The 16,872-nt window shown below is 46.8% G+C and overlaps 1 protein-coding gene across 27 annotated transcripts in view; it reads right to left on the reverse strand.

Moving 5' to 3' along the window:
• Nucleotides 1–16,872, reverse strand: part of CELF2 (CUGBP Elav-like family member 2) — a 538,053-nt gene that overhangs the window by 251,529 nt on the left and 269,652 nt on the right. The window contains exon 1 of one of the 27 annotated variants that reach the window (XM_028746926.2): nt 11,065–11,186. The exons of the other annotated variants lie outside the window; for them this stretch is intronic. Within the exon in view, the coding sequence (XP_028602759.1) occupies nt 11,065–11,072 (8 nt within the window). The 5' untranslated portion in view covers nt 11,073–11,186. Of the gene's footprint in view, nt 1–11,064; nt 11,187–16,872 lie in introns of those variants that run through there. 27 annotated transcript variants of the gene reach the window in all.

Below are 16,872 nucleotides of genomic sequence, written 5' to 3' on the forward strand. Positions count from 1 at the left end.
ATTTCCTGATGCAAAAGATTTTCGCCCGCTGCCGAAGCTGTGAAGCTGCGAGCGGCTTTTATTAGTCTCCGTAAGCCGGCGAGGGTGGTGAAAATAAAGCCAGGGGTGTGAGGGCTTTAAAAATAAATAAATGCATCAAGAAATAAAATATAGGTCAGGAGTGGCGCAGGAGTGGAGCAGCGGGAGGCTAGGCCGTACATTTCAAGGACCTTCCTGCACTCTAGTGCTTGTTGAAGAGGGCTGAGGGAAATAGAGCCAGCCCATGTAAAGGGTGACCGCTTTACACGCATGCAGCGAAACACAAATCGTGCATCAGTGGAGCGTCAGTCCAAGTTAGGGCTGGGCAATATCTGGTTTTCAACATCGCGATATACCACCAGCTCATCATACTGATATATCACAATAGGGGTGCCAACTACAGTGGTACCTCAGGTTACAGACGCTTCATGTTACAGACGCTTCAGGTTACAGACTCTGCTAACCCAGAAATATTACCTCGGGTTAAGAACTTTGCTTCAGGATGAGAACAGAAATCGTGCGGCGGCAGCGGGAGACCCCATTAGCTAAAGTGGTACCTTAGGTTAAGAACAGTTTCAGGTTAAGAACGGACCTCCAGAACGAATTAAGTTCTTAACCCAAGGTACAACTGTATAGGGAACAGAAGGAGCTTTGGCCCCCTCAATATTTGTGGGCAGGGGGCTGAGCCCCCACAATATGAGGGGGCCGCTGCCACCACCACCCTGGCGGGTGAGCGCTCATGCACTGGGCAGGAGCCGGACACCCGGAGGGGGAAGATCACCCCCTGCGCACCCCACTGGGAGAGCACAGGCATGCCAAGCGGGGTCGGGATGCATCACGTGATGTGAGGCCCCCTAAATGTGGAGAGCAAGTTGGTGCTCCTGTATCACAGTGTCTGAAGTAAGGATGGAGCTATGGAGAGGTATTGGCTGGCTTCACGATTCCACCCCCCCCATCATGATTTTTTTCATAACACTCATACAAACACATCAGGAATCACAATATATTGCCAGGTCAAAAGCTGTGAAACTGATATCATGAAATATTAATAATAATAATAATAATAATAATAATAATAATAATAATAATAATAATTTATACCCCACCCATCTGGCTGGGTTTCCCCAGCCACTCTGGGTGGCTTCCAACAAAATATTAAGATACAATAGTCTACTACACATTAAAAGTTTCCCTAAACAGGGCTGCCTTCAGATGTCATCTAAAAGTCTGGTAGTTGTTTATCACTTTGACATCTGAGGGGAGGGTGTTCCACAGGGCAGGTGCCACTACTGAGAAGGCCCTCTGCCTTGTTCCCTGTAACTTCACTTCTCGCATTGAGGGAACCGCCAGAAGGCCCTCGGCGCTGGACCTCAGTGTCCGGGCAGAACGATGGGGGTGGAGACGCTCCTGCAGGTATACTGGACCGAGGCCAGTATATGACTTCAAACTGGCTTTGGACAATATATTGCCCAGCCCTAACACACATTATGATTTCAGTATTTTGCCAGGTAAAATAAAAATACGAAACTGATATCACAATATGGAATTCAAACCAGTTTTGTATGATATATTGATATATTGATATATTGCCCAGTCCAAGTCAGAGTAGATTTAGCAACAGAGCATCAAACATTCATGTGATCTCATCCCATGTACAAGGCAGGACCACTCACCCCCTAGCCATTGACCCATCTACTCCAGCATCCTGTTCTCACTGTGGTCACTCAGATGCCTCAATGGGAAACTCAGAAAGAGGACCCAAGTGTGTGAGCACAGTTTGCAGCAACTGGTATTCAAGGATTGCTGCCTGTGGAGGCAAAGCATATCCACCTTGCAGCCCTTGATAGCCTCCACAAATTTGTCCTATCTGCTTTTGAAGCCATCCAAGCTAGTGGCTTTAAGTACTCTCATTCCCTAGAACCGTTTCCCATACCACAATCTAAATCTGAGCTCTTTTAATCTCAGACAGTGGTAAAGCTGCATGCTCCACTACTGGGGGGCAGAGAGCAGGCGGGGGCGTGGCTGGCGCCCCCAGGGGACATGGCGCACATCCCAGGGGCTGTTGGGATGCTTCCAGGGAGATGGGGGCAATTGGCAGGCCCCCAGCTGGCTCCAGCCCGCTGTCCGGCAGTCGGGCAAACTCCGGTTCTCGGAACAGCATCAAGACTGCTACTCAAGCCTCAGAAGCCTTCAGAAGCTTAGCACGCAAGCCAGCAGAGATAATAACTCTGTGCAACAGAAGTAGCGGACAGAGGCATATGTAAGCATATTTACAAGCATTTATTCAGCAGTAGGACAAAGGAAAAAACATGTCTGCTTCCCTTCGTGTTCAAGAAACAGCATAGGCAAAAGCTATATACAAAGGAAGTTCCCAGCAGACTGTGCTGGAAGTAAACAGACATGTGACACACAACAACAACTCCACATGCCTGTTCTAAAGGTGGAATGGGCGTGGTGAGCCGCCCCCCCACAAGGGCGTGGCACATGTTCCGGGGGCGTGGCGGGGGTGCGTGGGGCGGGGCGGCCCCGCTGCAATGGCACGCTACTGGAATGGTGCCAGGGGCTTTCCGCTCCTTCCACACCCCCGTTCCCCCGCTGGGGTCATGGGTTCAAGCCCCCACATTGGGCAAAAGATTCCTGCATTGCAGTGGTTTGGACCAGAAAACCATTGTGTTCCCTTCCAATTTCACGACTCTACATTTCTACGATTCTATGCTAAGTCTGCAAATAGCCTCATAGACCATATAGATGATAATGATATTATTATTAATAATAATAATAATAACCATGATAATTTTAGGGCTCCATTTCTTTGTTTTGTGTTTTGATAGCCACTGGGTCTTTTCATAAGGCCCACATTCTCTGTGATTAAGGGTTCTTCTTACTAAAAAGTCACCTACTGAAGAAAACCACTTGCTTGAAATTACACCAAAACCCAAGGTGGGCACCAAAAGCACTAGCAATTTGGGAAGCTGCCTCGTATCTGCATATATATATATATATATATATGCATGCCAAAGCAGCTCCATCTGTGAACACGACAGGTCTGGCTGCGTCCATGACTTGGCAAGCATGAAAGGTCACCGATGAGGTCATGCAGGTGCGAGGATGGGGTGCAACTTAAGTTGTGAGCTGCAACCCGATAGCCCAAACTCGAGACAGCATATGACAGGAGGCGCCCAACCCAAAATAGACGTGGCGAGCTGAGGAGTGCAAAAGAAGAAGAAGAAGAAAAGGACAGGGTGAAAGCTCCTACCAGTTGTCGAAGAATCTAGCTTAGTAGAAGCCTATTGCCTCACCCCCAAATATGTGGAGTTGTGCATTTAGACCAGTCTTTGCCCCAGACTTTCTACCTCCAGGAAGCACTTTACATGCTGAGGAAATGGCCAATGCACCCCAGACCTGCCCCAGAACTGCTCTGCGTTGCAAAGGATTCTGGGATACGTACAGGTTCCCCCAGTATCACCGATTCCTTCTTCCAAGTCTGCCTCCAATCTGTTTTCTATTGGTGTCTACGCATCAGTATCCACCCATCCAAGGACTCAGTGACCAGTCCTTGATACTCTTATACAGTGGTACCTCAGGTTAAGAATTGAATTCGTTCTGGAGGTCCGTTCTTAACCTGAAACTGTTCTTAACCTGAGGTACCACTTTAGCTAATGGAGCCTCCTGCTGCTGCTGCGCCGCCAGAGCACGATTTCTGTTCTCATCCTGAAGCAAAGTTCTTAACCTGAAGCACACTCTCCGGGTTAGCGGAGTCTGTAACCTGAAGTGTCTGTAACCTGAGGTACCACTGGTTTCACCTGAAGTGTCTGTAACCTGAGGTACCTTCAGGTTACATACTCTTCAGGTTACAGACTCCGCTAACCCAGAAATAGTATCTCAGGTTAAGAACTTTGCTTCAGGATGAGAACAGAAATCGTGCGGCGGCAGCAGGAGGCTCCATTAGCTAAAGTTGTGTCTCAGGTTAAGAACAGTTTCAGGTTAAGAATGGACCTCCAGAATGAATGGACCTCCAGACCTTCAGGTCTGTAACCTGAAGCATCTGTAACCCGAAGTACCACTGTACAAAGATGAGAGCCATTGCTGCTGCTCCCCATTTTGGCTCCTGGCCTCGCCCACCGCTGGGATGCATATTCTCCAGAAGGCAAGCTGAATAAGGGCTCCCCCTTTTCCAAACAGTCGCCACAGACAACACCAGCAAAAGGGAATTATGTATGCAGCTCAGATTGCTTGCAATTACTCACAACCGTCACATTCTCCTCTCCTGCCCCCTCCTCAGAGTGTATTAAAACAGGAGGGAAAGTATTTTCACAAAGGTTAACTAGAAACATTTATGTGTCTTCTAGAGCCGTTATTGCCGTAACGTAGCTTCCCTCGCACCCCTCTTCACTCCTCCTTGTGAAAGAGGGAAAACTATTACTAATGCCGCCATTATTTTGCTCTCTTACTTTTCTATGGCGCGCGGCAAAGAAAGCAATTTTAAAGAACACGCGCCGCACTTATCATAATCAGGCTTTCCTTATAGCATTTTCCAACAAGGCGGAACTCTCCCGGGAGTCGCGAGGGGAGAAATAAGAAGCTCCATTATGGCTTCGGCTCCTGGGGCTGAGCTGGAAGCGTCTGGAGTCGACGGCGGTCCCTCCACCAATTGGCCAATGAGAGAATCGCGGGGGGCTCGGGCCCTGCGCTTGGTTGTCACGAATCAAGCATCTCACTTTGGAGAAGAGGGCAGAGTCATCAGCAGCTATCAGTCATGCTAGCTAATGGAACATCCCTGCTCAGAGGCAGTATACCTCGGACTGCCGGAGGACAAACAAAAGGGGATGGCTGATGTCTCTGTGTTTACAGAGTCAGGTGGATAATGCAGATGGAGAAAAATAAACACATCACTGAGGAAAACTGAATAAAATCAGCACATAATGCAAGGAGACGCGGGTGGCACTGTGGGTTAAACCACAGAGCCTAGGACTTGCCAATCAGAAGGTCGGTGGTTCAAATCCCCGTGACGGGGTGAACTCCCGTTGCTCGGTCCCTGCTCCTGCCAACCTAGCAGTTCAAAAGCATGTCAAAGTGCAAGTAGATAAATAGGTCCCGCTCCAGTGGGAAGGTAAACGGCGTTTCCGTGGGCTGCTCTGATTCACCAGAAAGGGCTTAGTCATGCTGGCCACATGACCTGGAAGCTGTACACCGGCTCCCTCGGCCAATAAAGCGAGATGAGCGCCGCAACCCCAGAGTCGGTCACGACTGGACCTAATGGTCAGGGGTCCCTTTACCTTTAATGCAAGGAGAAACAAACAGAGGGGCTTTGTCTTATTTTCAGGCCTTGCTTGTGGCAGGAAGGTATCAAAAAATGAGACATACCAGGGCAGGGGGGAACTCTCTCAGAACTACGCAGGCAATCAGAGCACATGTTACTTCACCAAGGATCATATCGTTCTGGGCGGGTGCTAGGAGGCACATCCACACACACTCTCTTGGTTGGTTGACTAAACAGAATTCACCCTTGGGTTGCTAACTGAATGATCCCTGCTGCTGCACTTCCAACACTCTGCTTCTAGGCTGGCCACCCACCGGAAAAGGAATAATACACCAAGTAGACACTTAGCCTGCAGCAACGACGTCCTTCCCATCTGCCAAGCACATTTGGGGGAAATACTGTGCGTGTGAAGCTCTGAAGCTTGGTTCAAATACGTGGTGCCCATTCAAAAAGAAAGGAAGGAGAGAAACCACCCATAAGAGCACAAGGGCCATCAAACCAAAGAGCCATTCAGTGCTGTGCTGCAAAACCAGACACCCTCCAGATGTCATTGGAGAGCCTCAGGTTACCCATCCATGCAACCATCTAGATCAGTGTTTCTCAGCCTATGGGTCCCCAGATGTTGTTGGACTACAACTCCCATCATTCCTAGCCAGAATGACCAGTGGTCAGGGATGATGGGAGTTGTAGTCCAACAACATCTGGGGACCCACAAGTTGAAAACCGCTGCTCTAGATGCTGTGTCTATTCTGCCCCAGCTTACCCCACCTCCATATTCTTCACTTCCTTTGTTGTTCCCATCCCAGGCTGTCTTATAGCTCCATGGGTGGGGAACCTGAGATCTTCCAGATCTTGCTGATTTCCAGCTCCCATCACCCCTGACCATTGGTCATGCTGGTTGGGGCAGACAAGAGTAGGAATTCAGCAACATCTGGGAGGCTGCAGGTCCCACCTTCTGTGACTAGTATTTCCACAAGTTCCCATCTTGATTCTTCAAGGAAGCCAGTAGTTGAGGCCCATGATTTCTAGATGCAACTGACAGTCACAGATATGCTGTGTTTGAACATGGAGGTTCCATCGTGGCTCTTAGCCAGAGCCTCCACTATGCCTGAAGAAGCCACAGAGAAGAATGAAAGTATAAGCAGACAGATTTGTTTTTGTGAAGGGGAAGAAGAAGAAGAAGAAGAAGAAGAAGAAGAAGAAGAAGAAGAAGAAGAAGCAAAAAATTCAGCGGATGCTGGAACTCCTGCAACACAAACCCTGGAGGGACCCGAAAGAGAACAGGTGGCCAGGCGTGAGGCAGATGTTACTTGCGGATGGCCGGGAAAGGCTGACATTTGGGCTGGGTTGTCTCAAGAGGATGCAGAGAAGTATTTGGGAGTGGGAGAAAAACAAAGCTCCATTGTAAGGGGGGAAATCATTTCAGGGTGAAAGTGCTGACTGTTCTGACTTCCCTCCATCCTAGTATGGAGGAGAAAAATGCCGTTTGCAGCAGATGTTTCCACTTGGATTTGTCAGAGTTTCACCCAAGCTTTGGCAGCATCATGAGCGAGATTGTGCAAGCTCAAACCACAGAGCCTTTTTCAGACGAAGAAGCACAAATGGGCGAGTGTGTGCATGGATGCAACATTAGGCCACGTGATTGGAGGACAGGATGAAACGTCTTGATTGGCTAGCTCAAAAACCTGCATCAAGCGTCCCCAAATCAAGCAGCTGAACCTGAGGACGTGGAGAGTGCAGTTCTCAGGACCAGATTCATGGCCCGGGACTTATGCTCTTTCATGCATCATCCGGATTAGAAAGGATCTGCTGGATCAGAGTGAAAGTTTGTCTAGGCCAGCTTCCTGTTTCCTACAGTAGCCACCTCTGGGAAGCCCCCAAGCAGGGCATAAGCACAATAGCCCGCTTCTATGCTGCCCTCAGCATATTCATATTCCACTTATTCGTTGCCCCAAACGAGGAAACACACCAACACACACAAAAGAGTAAAGATTCGCTTAAAATTTGCACGTGCTAATTTATATGTACAGTTGTACCTTGTACCCGGGATCCATTCCAGAGCTGCGGTCGCTATCCGAAAAGGACGCAGGGCAAAGCGCCGCATCTGCGCATGCACATGGAGTGGTTTGTGCTTCTGTGCATGTGTGAAGTGCGATTTAGCTCTTCTGCGCATGCGGCAAACCTGGAAGTAACCCGTTCCGATACTTCTGGGTTTGCAATGGACGTTCGCCAGAATGGGCACTAGACAAGGCGGCCATTCGCAAAGGTATTACTGTGCAGCTGTAAATTTTTTAAAAATAATTACTATAAACTCAACACAGCTCTCTGTTGCGGGGAAGGCTGTGACAAGGTCTATGCTCTGCTCACTGCTGACATGTAACTTCAAGGCCACCCTTGCTCTCCTTTCTGATGGTTCTTATCTTTAAACTTGTTTTGTGAAGGACACTGCCCTTCACATGGGATTCCTTCAAATAAAGGGAAGTCCTCTATGTGGAAGCGGGACACATGAACACTCTGGTGAACATGCTCCTGAACATGGAGACTCTATTTAGTGATCAGGATTAATGCAATCTTTGCAAAAAAACAAACAAACACCCAATCAGGTTGCAGATACCTTTCTAGCCCCAAATGACAGTGAACTGGGGATGTACAACAAAAAAAAGGAAAGGAAAAAAGTGATTTTGCAAGCCTTCTCTGCCTCTTATTGGAAGCAATAACCCTGCAGCTATTCCAGGAAAAGTGTGCCGCAGTTTTGAGATGGGTGTTTCACAAGTGTTCCTCCGTTTTGCTAAACATGACGACTGATAACGAGATGTTATCTAGTTCTAACAAAAGGGGCAGTTTAAGGACCTTCCTCTCCCCACCCAAACTGCATTGGGTGCTTCTATGAAGGAAAACAACCTCTCCCCTCTTAAAGGCACAAACTCTTCTTAGTGACTTGAAACCCTTCGGTTTCAAATTTGGGCACCTTCAGGGTTTCAACCTTCCCATCTTCTTCCCAAACAGTGTGTGGCTCAGTAGGCAAGAGCCCCAGACTGTCAATCTCAGGGTTGTGTGTTCGAATCCCATGTTGGGCAAAACATCCCTGCACTGCAGGCGGTTGGACTAGATGACCCTCATGGTTCCTTCCAATTGGATCTAAGGGGTGTGATGCGTCCAGATTATGAATGAAACTGTGTGCATATAAGAACGCACAGCTTGGGAGTGCTAGAAAGTTGGCAGAGAAACAAACAAACAAACCAGAAATCCCTATCACTTTTTTTTAAAGGCTGATAAAGTAACTCTCAGCAAAATCCGTCAGCTTGTTCTGAGAAGCTGCGCCCACAAGTAAGTCAGTTACAGCTGTAATTAAGTTACGGTAGCTAGATTAGCTCTTACAGAGTTAACACATGGTTGGGTGGGGGAGAAATTGTGCCAACCTCATGCATCTTCTCATTTCTACCATCTTGCAAAAGTGACTCGCGTCCAGCTCTGGAGACTTAACAGTTTTCAGAGTTGTGGCGTTGGGTATTTCTAACCCACCCACCGTGAGTTTCATAAGAAGTATAGGTATGTTTCTGAGTTACTGTCAAAGAGGTGAGGGTGAGGCTGTCCTCCCTAAAGGGCCTTCTCATTAGTGGCACCCAGCCTGTGGAACACCCTCCCATCAGATGTCAAGGAAATAAACAACTATCGGACTTTTAGAAGACATCTGAAGGCAGCCCTGTTTAGGGAAGCTTTTAATGTTTGAAGTTTCATTCTGCATTTAATATTCTTTTGGGAGCTGCCTAGAGTGGCTGGGGAAACCCAGCCAGATGGGTGAGGTATTAATAACAACAACAACTACTACTACTACTAAAGAGCCAGAAGAAGCTGCACAAGGTAGAACTGTGAGTTCATCTGAGGCCACATCTGCACCATGCATTTAGAGCACTATGATGCCACTTTAAACAGCTGTGGCTTCTCCCAAAGAATTCTGGGAGCTGTAGCTTCAATGTGCTAAGACAGGCTTCCTCAACCTCAGCTCTCCAGATGTTTTGAGACTACAATTCCCATCATCCCTGACCACTGGTCCTGCTAGCTAGGGATCATGGGAGTTGTAGGCTAAAAACATCTGGAGGACCAAGGCTGAGGAAGCCTGTGCTAACACCTCTCTTTCCCTCCTTGAGCTACAATTCCCAGAGTAGTTTCACAATCAATGCCACTTAACAGGGAACTCTGGGAGGGAACAGGGAGTCACCTAGCAACTCTAAGTACCTTTAATAAACTACAGCTCCCAGAATTCTTTGGGGGAAGCCACTACTGTTTAAAGTTGGGCACCATAGTGCTTCAAATATATGATGTGAATATGACCCAAGCTTGCGTGGACAGAGTGGACCTTCATCTTGAAGTTCTGAGTTCGGATACTTGACTCCAGCAGACACCAAGGAGATTGGATGCAGAGCTGACAAAAGCCAATCTCAAGGGCACCTATTTTAAAGTAATGTAGCCTCTGCAAATACTGTGAGGCAGGAGTGGAAAGAGTTCAGGCTTGCAGGATATGCTTTAGTTTTTGCTAGATCCACCAACATTTGCAGCCAGGTGCAAAATTCATACATTTATAATTAAACAGCTCTGAGATCAGGAAATTTGAGTACCAGAACTGAATGGTGCTTACAGGCCTTCCTCACAAAAATCTATTCCTGGTTACTCAAGCTTTCTTCAGTTCAGAAGTATAATTTAGGGTGGCGGAGGCAGGTGGTTGTGTGAATTGTGCTGCTTCAATTGTTCAAGAACCGAGAGTCAGAAATCCTTGACTATCCACTGCAAATCTCCCAGAGATCCTAATCTACCCACTGAAGGCAAAGAGTTCTTTAACAACAACAACAACAGTTATTATTTAGAGCACATTGTCAGTGTGTATTTTACACACAAACAAGACAGGTCCCTGCCCTCAGGAGCTTACAGGGAAAGAATCAGAAAGGAAGTGGAGAGAGAAAAAACACAAAATGGCCACAGATCAATTTGGACCAGCGAGAAGGATCCCTTCCTGACTGAAAACATGGCAATCACCCAGATCCCAAGCAAAATCCTGAAATTTTCAGTCACAAAATGTTATTTGGGGACGCAACACTAGGATATACAGAATCCCACCTGTGGTTTCTTCTCCCTCCTGTTAGCATAGTCCAAGCAGGGGGGGTCACTGTGTCTGTCCAGCAGTGATAGGACACAGCTCCCCAAAGCCCCAGCCAGCAGGGCTGAAGATCAGAGAGGATGTGAATGATAGTCCAGAAACATCTGGAAGACTGCAGGTCCCCTCCTGCTCTGAGTCTTATTTTTCCTGAAACAAGTGTTCTGAATACTTGGAAAACTTTCCTCACCCAAAGAGGACACATTAAAAGACACAGAGAGAAAAGTACAAGCCTCTAACAAACCACAAAGAGAGGCACTGTGGGGGTTTTTTTGAAAAAGAAAGCAAAAGATGTCCAAGCAAGCTCTTCACCTGGGCTTTGTGTAGATAAAAGCCCTCTTCTCTGTGGCTATTTCAAACTCTCCCTGCGGATTGTGTAAGGGCACAAGGCCTTTCCTGTTCAAGCGAACCCCTTGGTCTCCCTCGTACGCAGCACTCTTCCCTCGCTGTCCTCATTCCCTAACAATAGCCAAGTTTTCAAAAGGAACATTTTTTAATTTTATTTCTGCAAAGCGCCACCTGCCCTCGATTCCCCCCAGAAAGGTCATCCAAGCATCTCAACATCGTTCAGGTCCTACAGTTTAACCTTCTTTCAGGACAAGGTAGAGGAAGAAAAAAACCATTTTAAAAAGAATACCTCAACATGGCTCCATGCAGATCTTCACCAGTTCCTGCTTCTCAACTGGTCGAGCAGTTTTTGCACCAGAGACCTCGAGCCTCCGCTCTGCAGCTTCCTTTGTGGTTTGGCAATATGCGAAGACATCCGTTCGCCAGCAAAACTTCCCCCACCTCTCTCTCTCTCTCTCTCTCTCTCTCTCTCTCTCTCTCTCTCTCTCTCACACACACACACACGTTTCTGCACTGAGCAAAGGCCTTGGCGTTTCAGCACTCTCAAAACACTTTTAAGAGCAGAGATGAACTCTCTCATAGTTTATTAGAGAGACGCGCAGCAACATTTCAATTAAAAAAATATATCCATTTGCTACTCCAGAAGTGTTGGGATGAACACCATTTTTCATGGACGTGAAAGTCAATGGTCAATGCAAGATTTCTTCTGTTCACAGACCACCAAGCTAAGTTGTGAGTGGATGAACAGTGGAGTGAGTAGTTTGTGTGTCTCTCTGTGTGTTTTTCAGCTAACAGTATCAGAGAAACCCATGCTTAGGGTTGCCATATTTCAAAAAGTGAAAATCCAGACACAAAAGTTGTTGAGCAAGAAGTTTCTGAGCTTTTTTTTTTTGCTTTTTTTTTAGGAAATTCACCAAAAAATAAATCGACACTTTCAACTTTGGGTTGCCCTACGCCTGAGTTTTCCAGGACATTTTTACTGATTTTCAGAAATTCTACCCAGACGCTATTTTCGACGGACGAATTCCAGATATGTCTGGGAAATTCCCTACCCATGTTCAAGTCCCTACTCAGACATGAAGTCCACACTCTCAAGCCTAACCTACTTCACAGGTTTTCAGGGTTGAGAGACATGTTAGATTTGGTTCACATTTAAAGGTGAGCATACAAAATTTGCACTTTCTGGAGCAAAACAGTTATGCAGTGATCCTTCAAAATCCACCCTTCTCTGAATTTTGCAATGCAATTCTCCAGCCAAGTACTGTGTACTTTTCTTAACAAAAACACATATCCCAATGCATGCATTGGTGAAACAAGCACACAAAAATCGCATTATATGAGGAATATACACTTTGCCCTACTGTGTGTATATTAGGGAGAAATTTGACTGTGTATTGATTTGAAATTTCTGTAAACCAAATGTGTGGTGGATAATGTGCAAAAGTATGGTTTTCGTAAGTGAGAATCGGGAAGAGTGAGTTTGTGTGTGCTTAACCCTTTCCCTGCCTCTTGATTCTCATCTGAGAATCCCCTTTGGTCATTTTAAACCTTTTTTTTTAAAAAAAAAAAAAACCCTACCCTCCAGTAGTTAGGAATCCAAGACTGAAAACAAGTCTGATCTGACATGGAAGCAGGGTTGGGGAGGGAATAGACTGGCCTTATGATTTTTTTTAAACCAGGGAGAATTGATAGGTTTGAGAAGGGTTAAGCACCCGCCTCTAAGAGTTGCTGTACTTAAGGGAAAGGAATCTTACAGATAGGAGTGGAAGTGAAATTCAGCTTGGTTCACATTTTCTGTTTCCAGAAAAATAAGCAAGCCACAACACAACCATCCTTCAAAATTTGCACTTCTCTGAATGTTGTGATGCAGTTCTCCAACAAAATAATGTTAACTAAAATGTGCTTAATATTGGAAACTGTGCCTAAAATGTATATATTAGAGAATGTAACATTTAAAATGCATTATGGTAGATAAAGTTGCATACAAAAAACATAGCTCAGGAGAAATGCTCGTTGGTTTTCATGAAGACTTGAAAAAACGGGGAAAACTGATGGAGAAATGTGGGGAACTAAATAAGACTTTGGGGAAAAAAAAGTTTATTATTTTCTTTCCATTCTTCAGTTCAGTTTTCCATGTTTAGCCACCAATTCCTTCCTTCCTTCCTTCCTTCCTTCCTTCCTTCCTTCCTTCCTTCCTTCCTCCCTCCCTCCCTTCCTCCCTGCCTCCCTCCCTCCCTCCCTCCCTCCCTTTTTCTCCCCCCCCCAAAAAAAGTTCTTATGAAAATTTGTTAGCACTTTCAAAAAACTAAAATTGACAGATCTCTCTATCCCTAATGACTGAACACTCTGAAAAGGACCAAAAGCTCCTCGTCTCATATTTTGTTGCTATTCATTTATTTCCCCTTTCCTTCTTCTGGAATGTAAATAGTAGAAAGCTGTACACTTCCTGCCTACAGATTCTTCTAAACAAGTGTCTCCTCCGCATTTACTCAGCAAACCCAGCAGTAGCTATGCACATTTGCTGAGATAACATGCAGTTGCATCCCTTGGATCTGGGCTTTATTCCAGGGCAGATGGCATGGATATAATGAAGGCCTAAGTAGGGATGACACCATGCAGGTTGGTGGCAGCACCATCCACTTGATTTTGCTGGTGATAGGTGGGCACAGCAGCAGCTACCTGAGCCAGGAAGCACTCCTGCCTTGCTCAGACCCCACCTGGGGGTATTGTGTCCAGTTCTGGGTGGGCACCACAATTTAAGAAGGATACTGACAAGCTGGAAGGTGTGCAGAGGAGGGCAACCAAGATGATCAAGGGTCTGGAAGCCATGCCTTATGAGGAACAGTTGAGGGAGCTGGCTACGCTTAGAAGAAGGAGAAGAATTTGGATTTGATATCCCGCTTTATCACTACCCAAAGGAGTCTCAAAGCGGCTAACATTCTCCTTTCCCTTCCTCCCCCACAACAAACACTCTGTGAGGTGGGTGGGGCTGAGAGACTTCAGAGAAGTGTGACTAGCCCAGGTCACCCAGCAGCTGCATTTGGAGGAGAGGGGACGCGAACCCAGTTCCCCAGATTACGAGTCCACTGCTCTTAACCACTACACCACACTGGTTAGCCTGGAAAAGAAGAGACTGAGAGGAGATATGATAGCCATCTTCAAATATCCCAAGAGTTGTCACACGGAAGATGGAGCAAACTTGTTTTTCTCCTGCTCTGGAGGGTAGGACTCGAACCAATGGCTTCAAGTTACAAGACAGGAGATTCTGACACAACATCAGGAATAAAAGCAATTTGACAGTGGAATGGTCTCCGTTGGAAGGCAATGGTCTCTCCTTCCTTGGTGGTTTATTAGCAGAGGTTGGGTGGCCATCTGTCATGGATGCTTTAGCTGAGATTCCTGCATTGCAGGGGGTTGGACTAGATGACCCTCAGGGTCCCTTCCAACTTTACGGCTCTAAGATTCTATGAATCATGCATATCATTGTATGAAAATGTGTGTGTGTTAATATTCTTATAAACTTATGCTGATGAAATACAGTACAGCACATATACAGTCATACCTCGGGTTACAGCTGCTTCAGGTTGCGTTTTTTTTGGGTTATGGACTGCCGAAACCCAGAAGTACTGGAATGGGTTACTTCCAGGTTTTGGCGGTCATGCATGTGCAGAAGCGCTAAATCACATTTTGTGCATGCGCAGAAGCACCGAATCGCAACCCGCACGTGCACAGACGCGCCGCTGTGGGTTGCAAACACTGCGGGTTGCGAATGTGCATCCCGCACAGATCATGTTCACAACCCGAGCATCCACTGTAATATGTAAGTTGGGTGAGGCTGGCATAGGTAAAGGGTAAAGGGACCCCTGACCATTAGGTCCAGTCGTGACCGACTCTGGGGTTGCGGCGCTCATCTCGCTTTATTGGCCGAGGGAGCCGGCGTACAGCTTCCGGGTCATGTGGCCAGCATGACTAAGCCGCTTCTGGCGAACCAGAGCAGCGCACGGAAACGCCTTTTACCTTCCCACCAGAGCGGTGACTATTTATCTACTTGCAGTGGTGTGCTTTTGAACTGCTAGGTTGGCAGGAGCAGGGACCGAGGAACAGGAGCTCACCTCGTCATGGGGATTCGAAGCGCCAACCTTCTCATCGGCAAGCCCTAGGCTCTGTGGTTTAACCCACAGCACCACCCGCATCCTGAGGCTGGCATAGCCCCCCCCCAAATAATAATATATCTGTGCCCATGTAAGGCATCAGAGCTTCCACTTGCACAGCATTACGTCTTTTGTGCCACCACCTCACCTTTGACTCGATCTAGTCCCTTTCGCCACAGCTGACAGCAGAAAACCATAACCATCAAGGACCTAATTGCTCATCTCGCCGTCTACCTAAGTGCACCGTGCTAATGAAAGTTAAGCCTTCGAGGATTACAGGGAGAGCCAAAGTGACAAATTATTATGCCCATCTCATAAAAGAAATATTGCTGCAGAGAGAGAGAGAGAGAGAGAGAGAGAGAGAGAGAGAGAGAACGGAAAATGGTGTGCCGAAAGCCCCTCTTGGTAATGTGTAACATGCTCTAATTTTAGACGATTCCCCCAGTCACCAGAGAGTTTGCGGCATGTACAGCCAAGCCCGGCTCAATCAACTGACTCTCTCCCCCCCCCCCCTTCTCATCTCTATGGCTGCAGGTCATGTTATCTCATGAATGAACTGTTATGTAGGTCAGTCAGGAGCTGGCTCCTAATTGAATGTACGTTTCGGCATTGGCATTCATGCCCTAGATATCAACATTCTTGATAAAATGGGGAGAAAGAAGCAGCGTTCCTAAAGGGAGGGGGCTGGGGAGAGAACTGGGGGAGGAGGGCAGGTTGGGCTGCAGGGAAAGTAGAGGGGGGAGCTGGATTTATTGGGTCAATCTCAGAGTTGCTACATGTCCTGAAATTACTGGCATTGAGCGGGGTACAAACGCAGCATGCATTGGCCATGCATGCAACTGAATCTAGAAACCCAGGGCAGTGCCTTAAATGAACTCAGGCCAATACACCATCTAGCTTGGCGTTCTTGACACCGATTGGTAGAAACTGTCCAATGTTTCAGGCAGGGAATGTTCCAAGGCCCAAAGCTGGAGATGCAAGGGATTGATCCTGGGAGCAAATTCTCTATGCCTCAATGGAGCTGACTCTCTAGTAATCAGGTTTAGTAAGCTTGATTGATGCTATCTTCTGTTTTCAATAAGAGTTTTAGGCAATGCTGTCAGAATGACAACACAGCCTGGGTCAGGAAAACACAAGCACAGAACATATGCAATGCACGAATGCATAAAATATAAACACTGAAGTGGAGCATACATCAGTTGTGCAAAAAAAAAGAACAACTCAATTTACAACTCCTGCAAATTCAATAATCTATATAGCACCCAAGCTGTGCTTGATGGTTAGGGGAACCACAGGCCCAGGAGATGAATGTTCCCCCCAATTCTCTTTCTGTCCCTTGGCCCGTTTCCCAGGCCACACCGCTCCTTGGCCCAGCTTCACTCCCCTAGTGCTTTTATCTGGCCAAAATACATCCTCCAAGCCACTTCCTTGCTGGGATGGAAGACAGACAGGCACAAAACTGGCATCCATGTTTGCGAGAGATGTTCTCCACTGCCTGAGTCTAACTCTAGGCACACGAATGCCTGCCTGCCTGTAATGTGTCAATTTATTGAACCGATGAACTGATCACCACCTAAGATTTATAGGGCTGTGAACAAGCAAAGGTGAGATACAAGATCGAATAACTATTGACAGGTAGGGAAATGTGGTCATGCTTATTTGGATAAGATTTTAGCTTATGCTTTCATTGCTTTCAACAGGAGTATAGCTACAGTATCTGTAATCTTCTTATTTGTACCAGACAAAAGAGTGAAAACGTTATCTATCTGTCCACACACAAACACACATACATCTGCCCAGTATATTTAGAAACTAGATAGACCATGTGAGCTCATTCCATGAAATTACTTCAAAGTCTGGGCCTGGAAGAGCAGCAGAGTGAAAGGCTGAGCTTCTGTCTCATTCTCCAGTTGCCTGAGTCACACTTGTATTTATATGATGTTCCG

The sequence above is a fragment of the Podarcis muralis genome, chromosome 10 (genome assembly GCF_964188315.1).
Source record: "Podarcis muralis chromosome 10, rPodMur119.hap1.1, whole genome shotgun sequence".
In the NCBI taxonomy this organism is placed as follows: Eukaryota; Metazoa; Chordata; class Lepidosauria; order Squamata; family Lacertidae; genus Podarcis; species Podarcis muralis.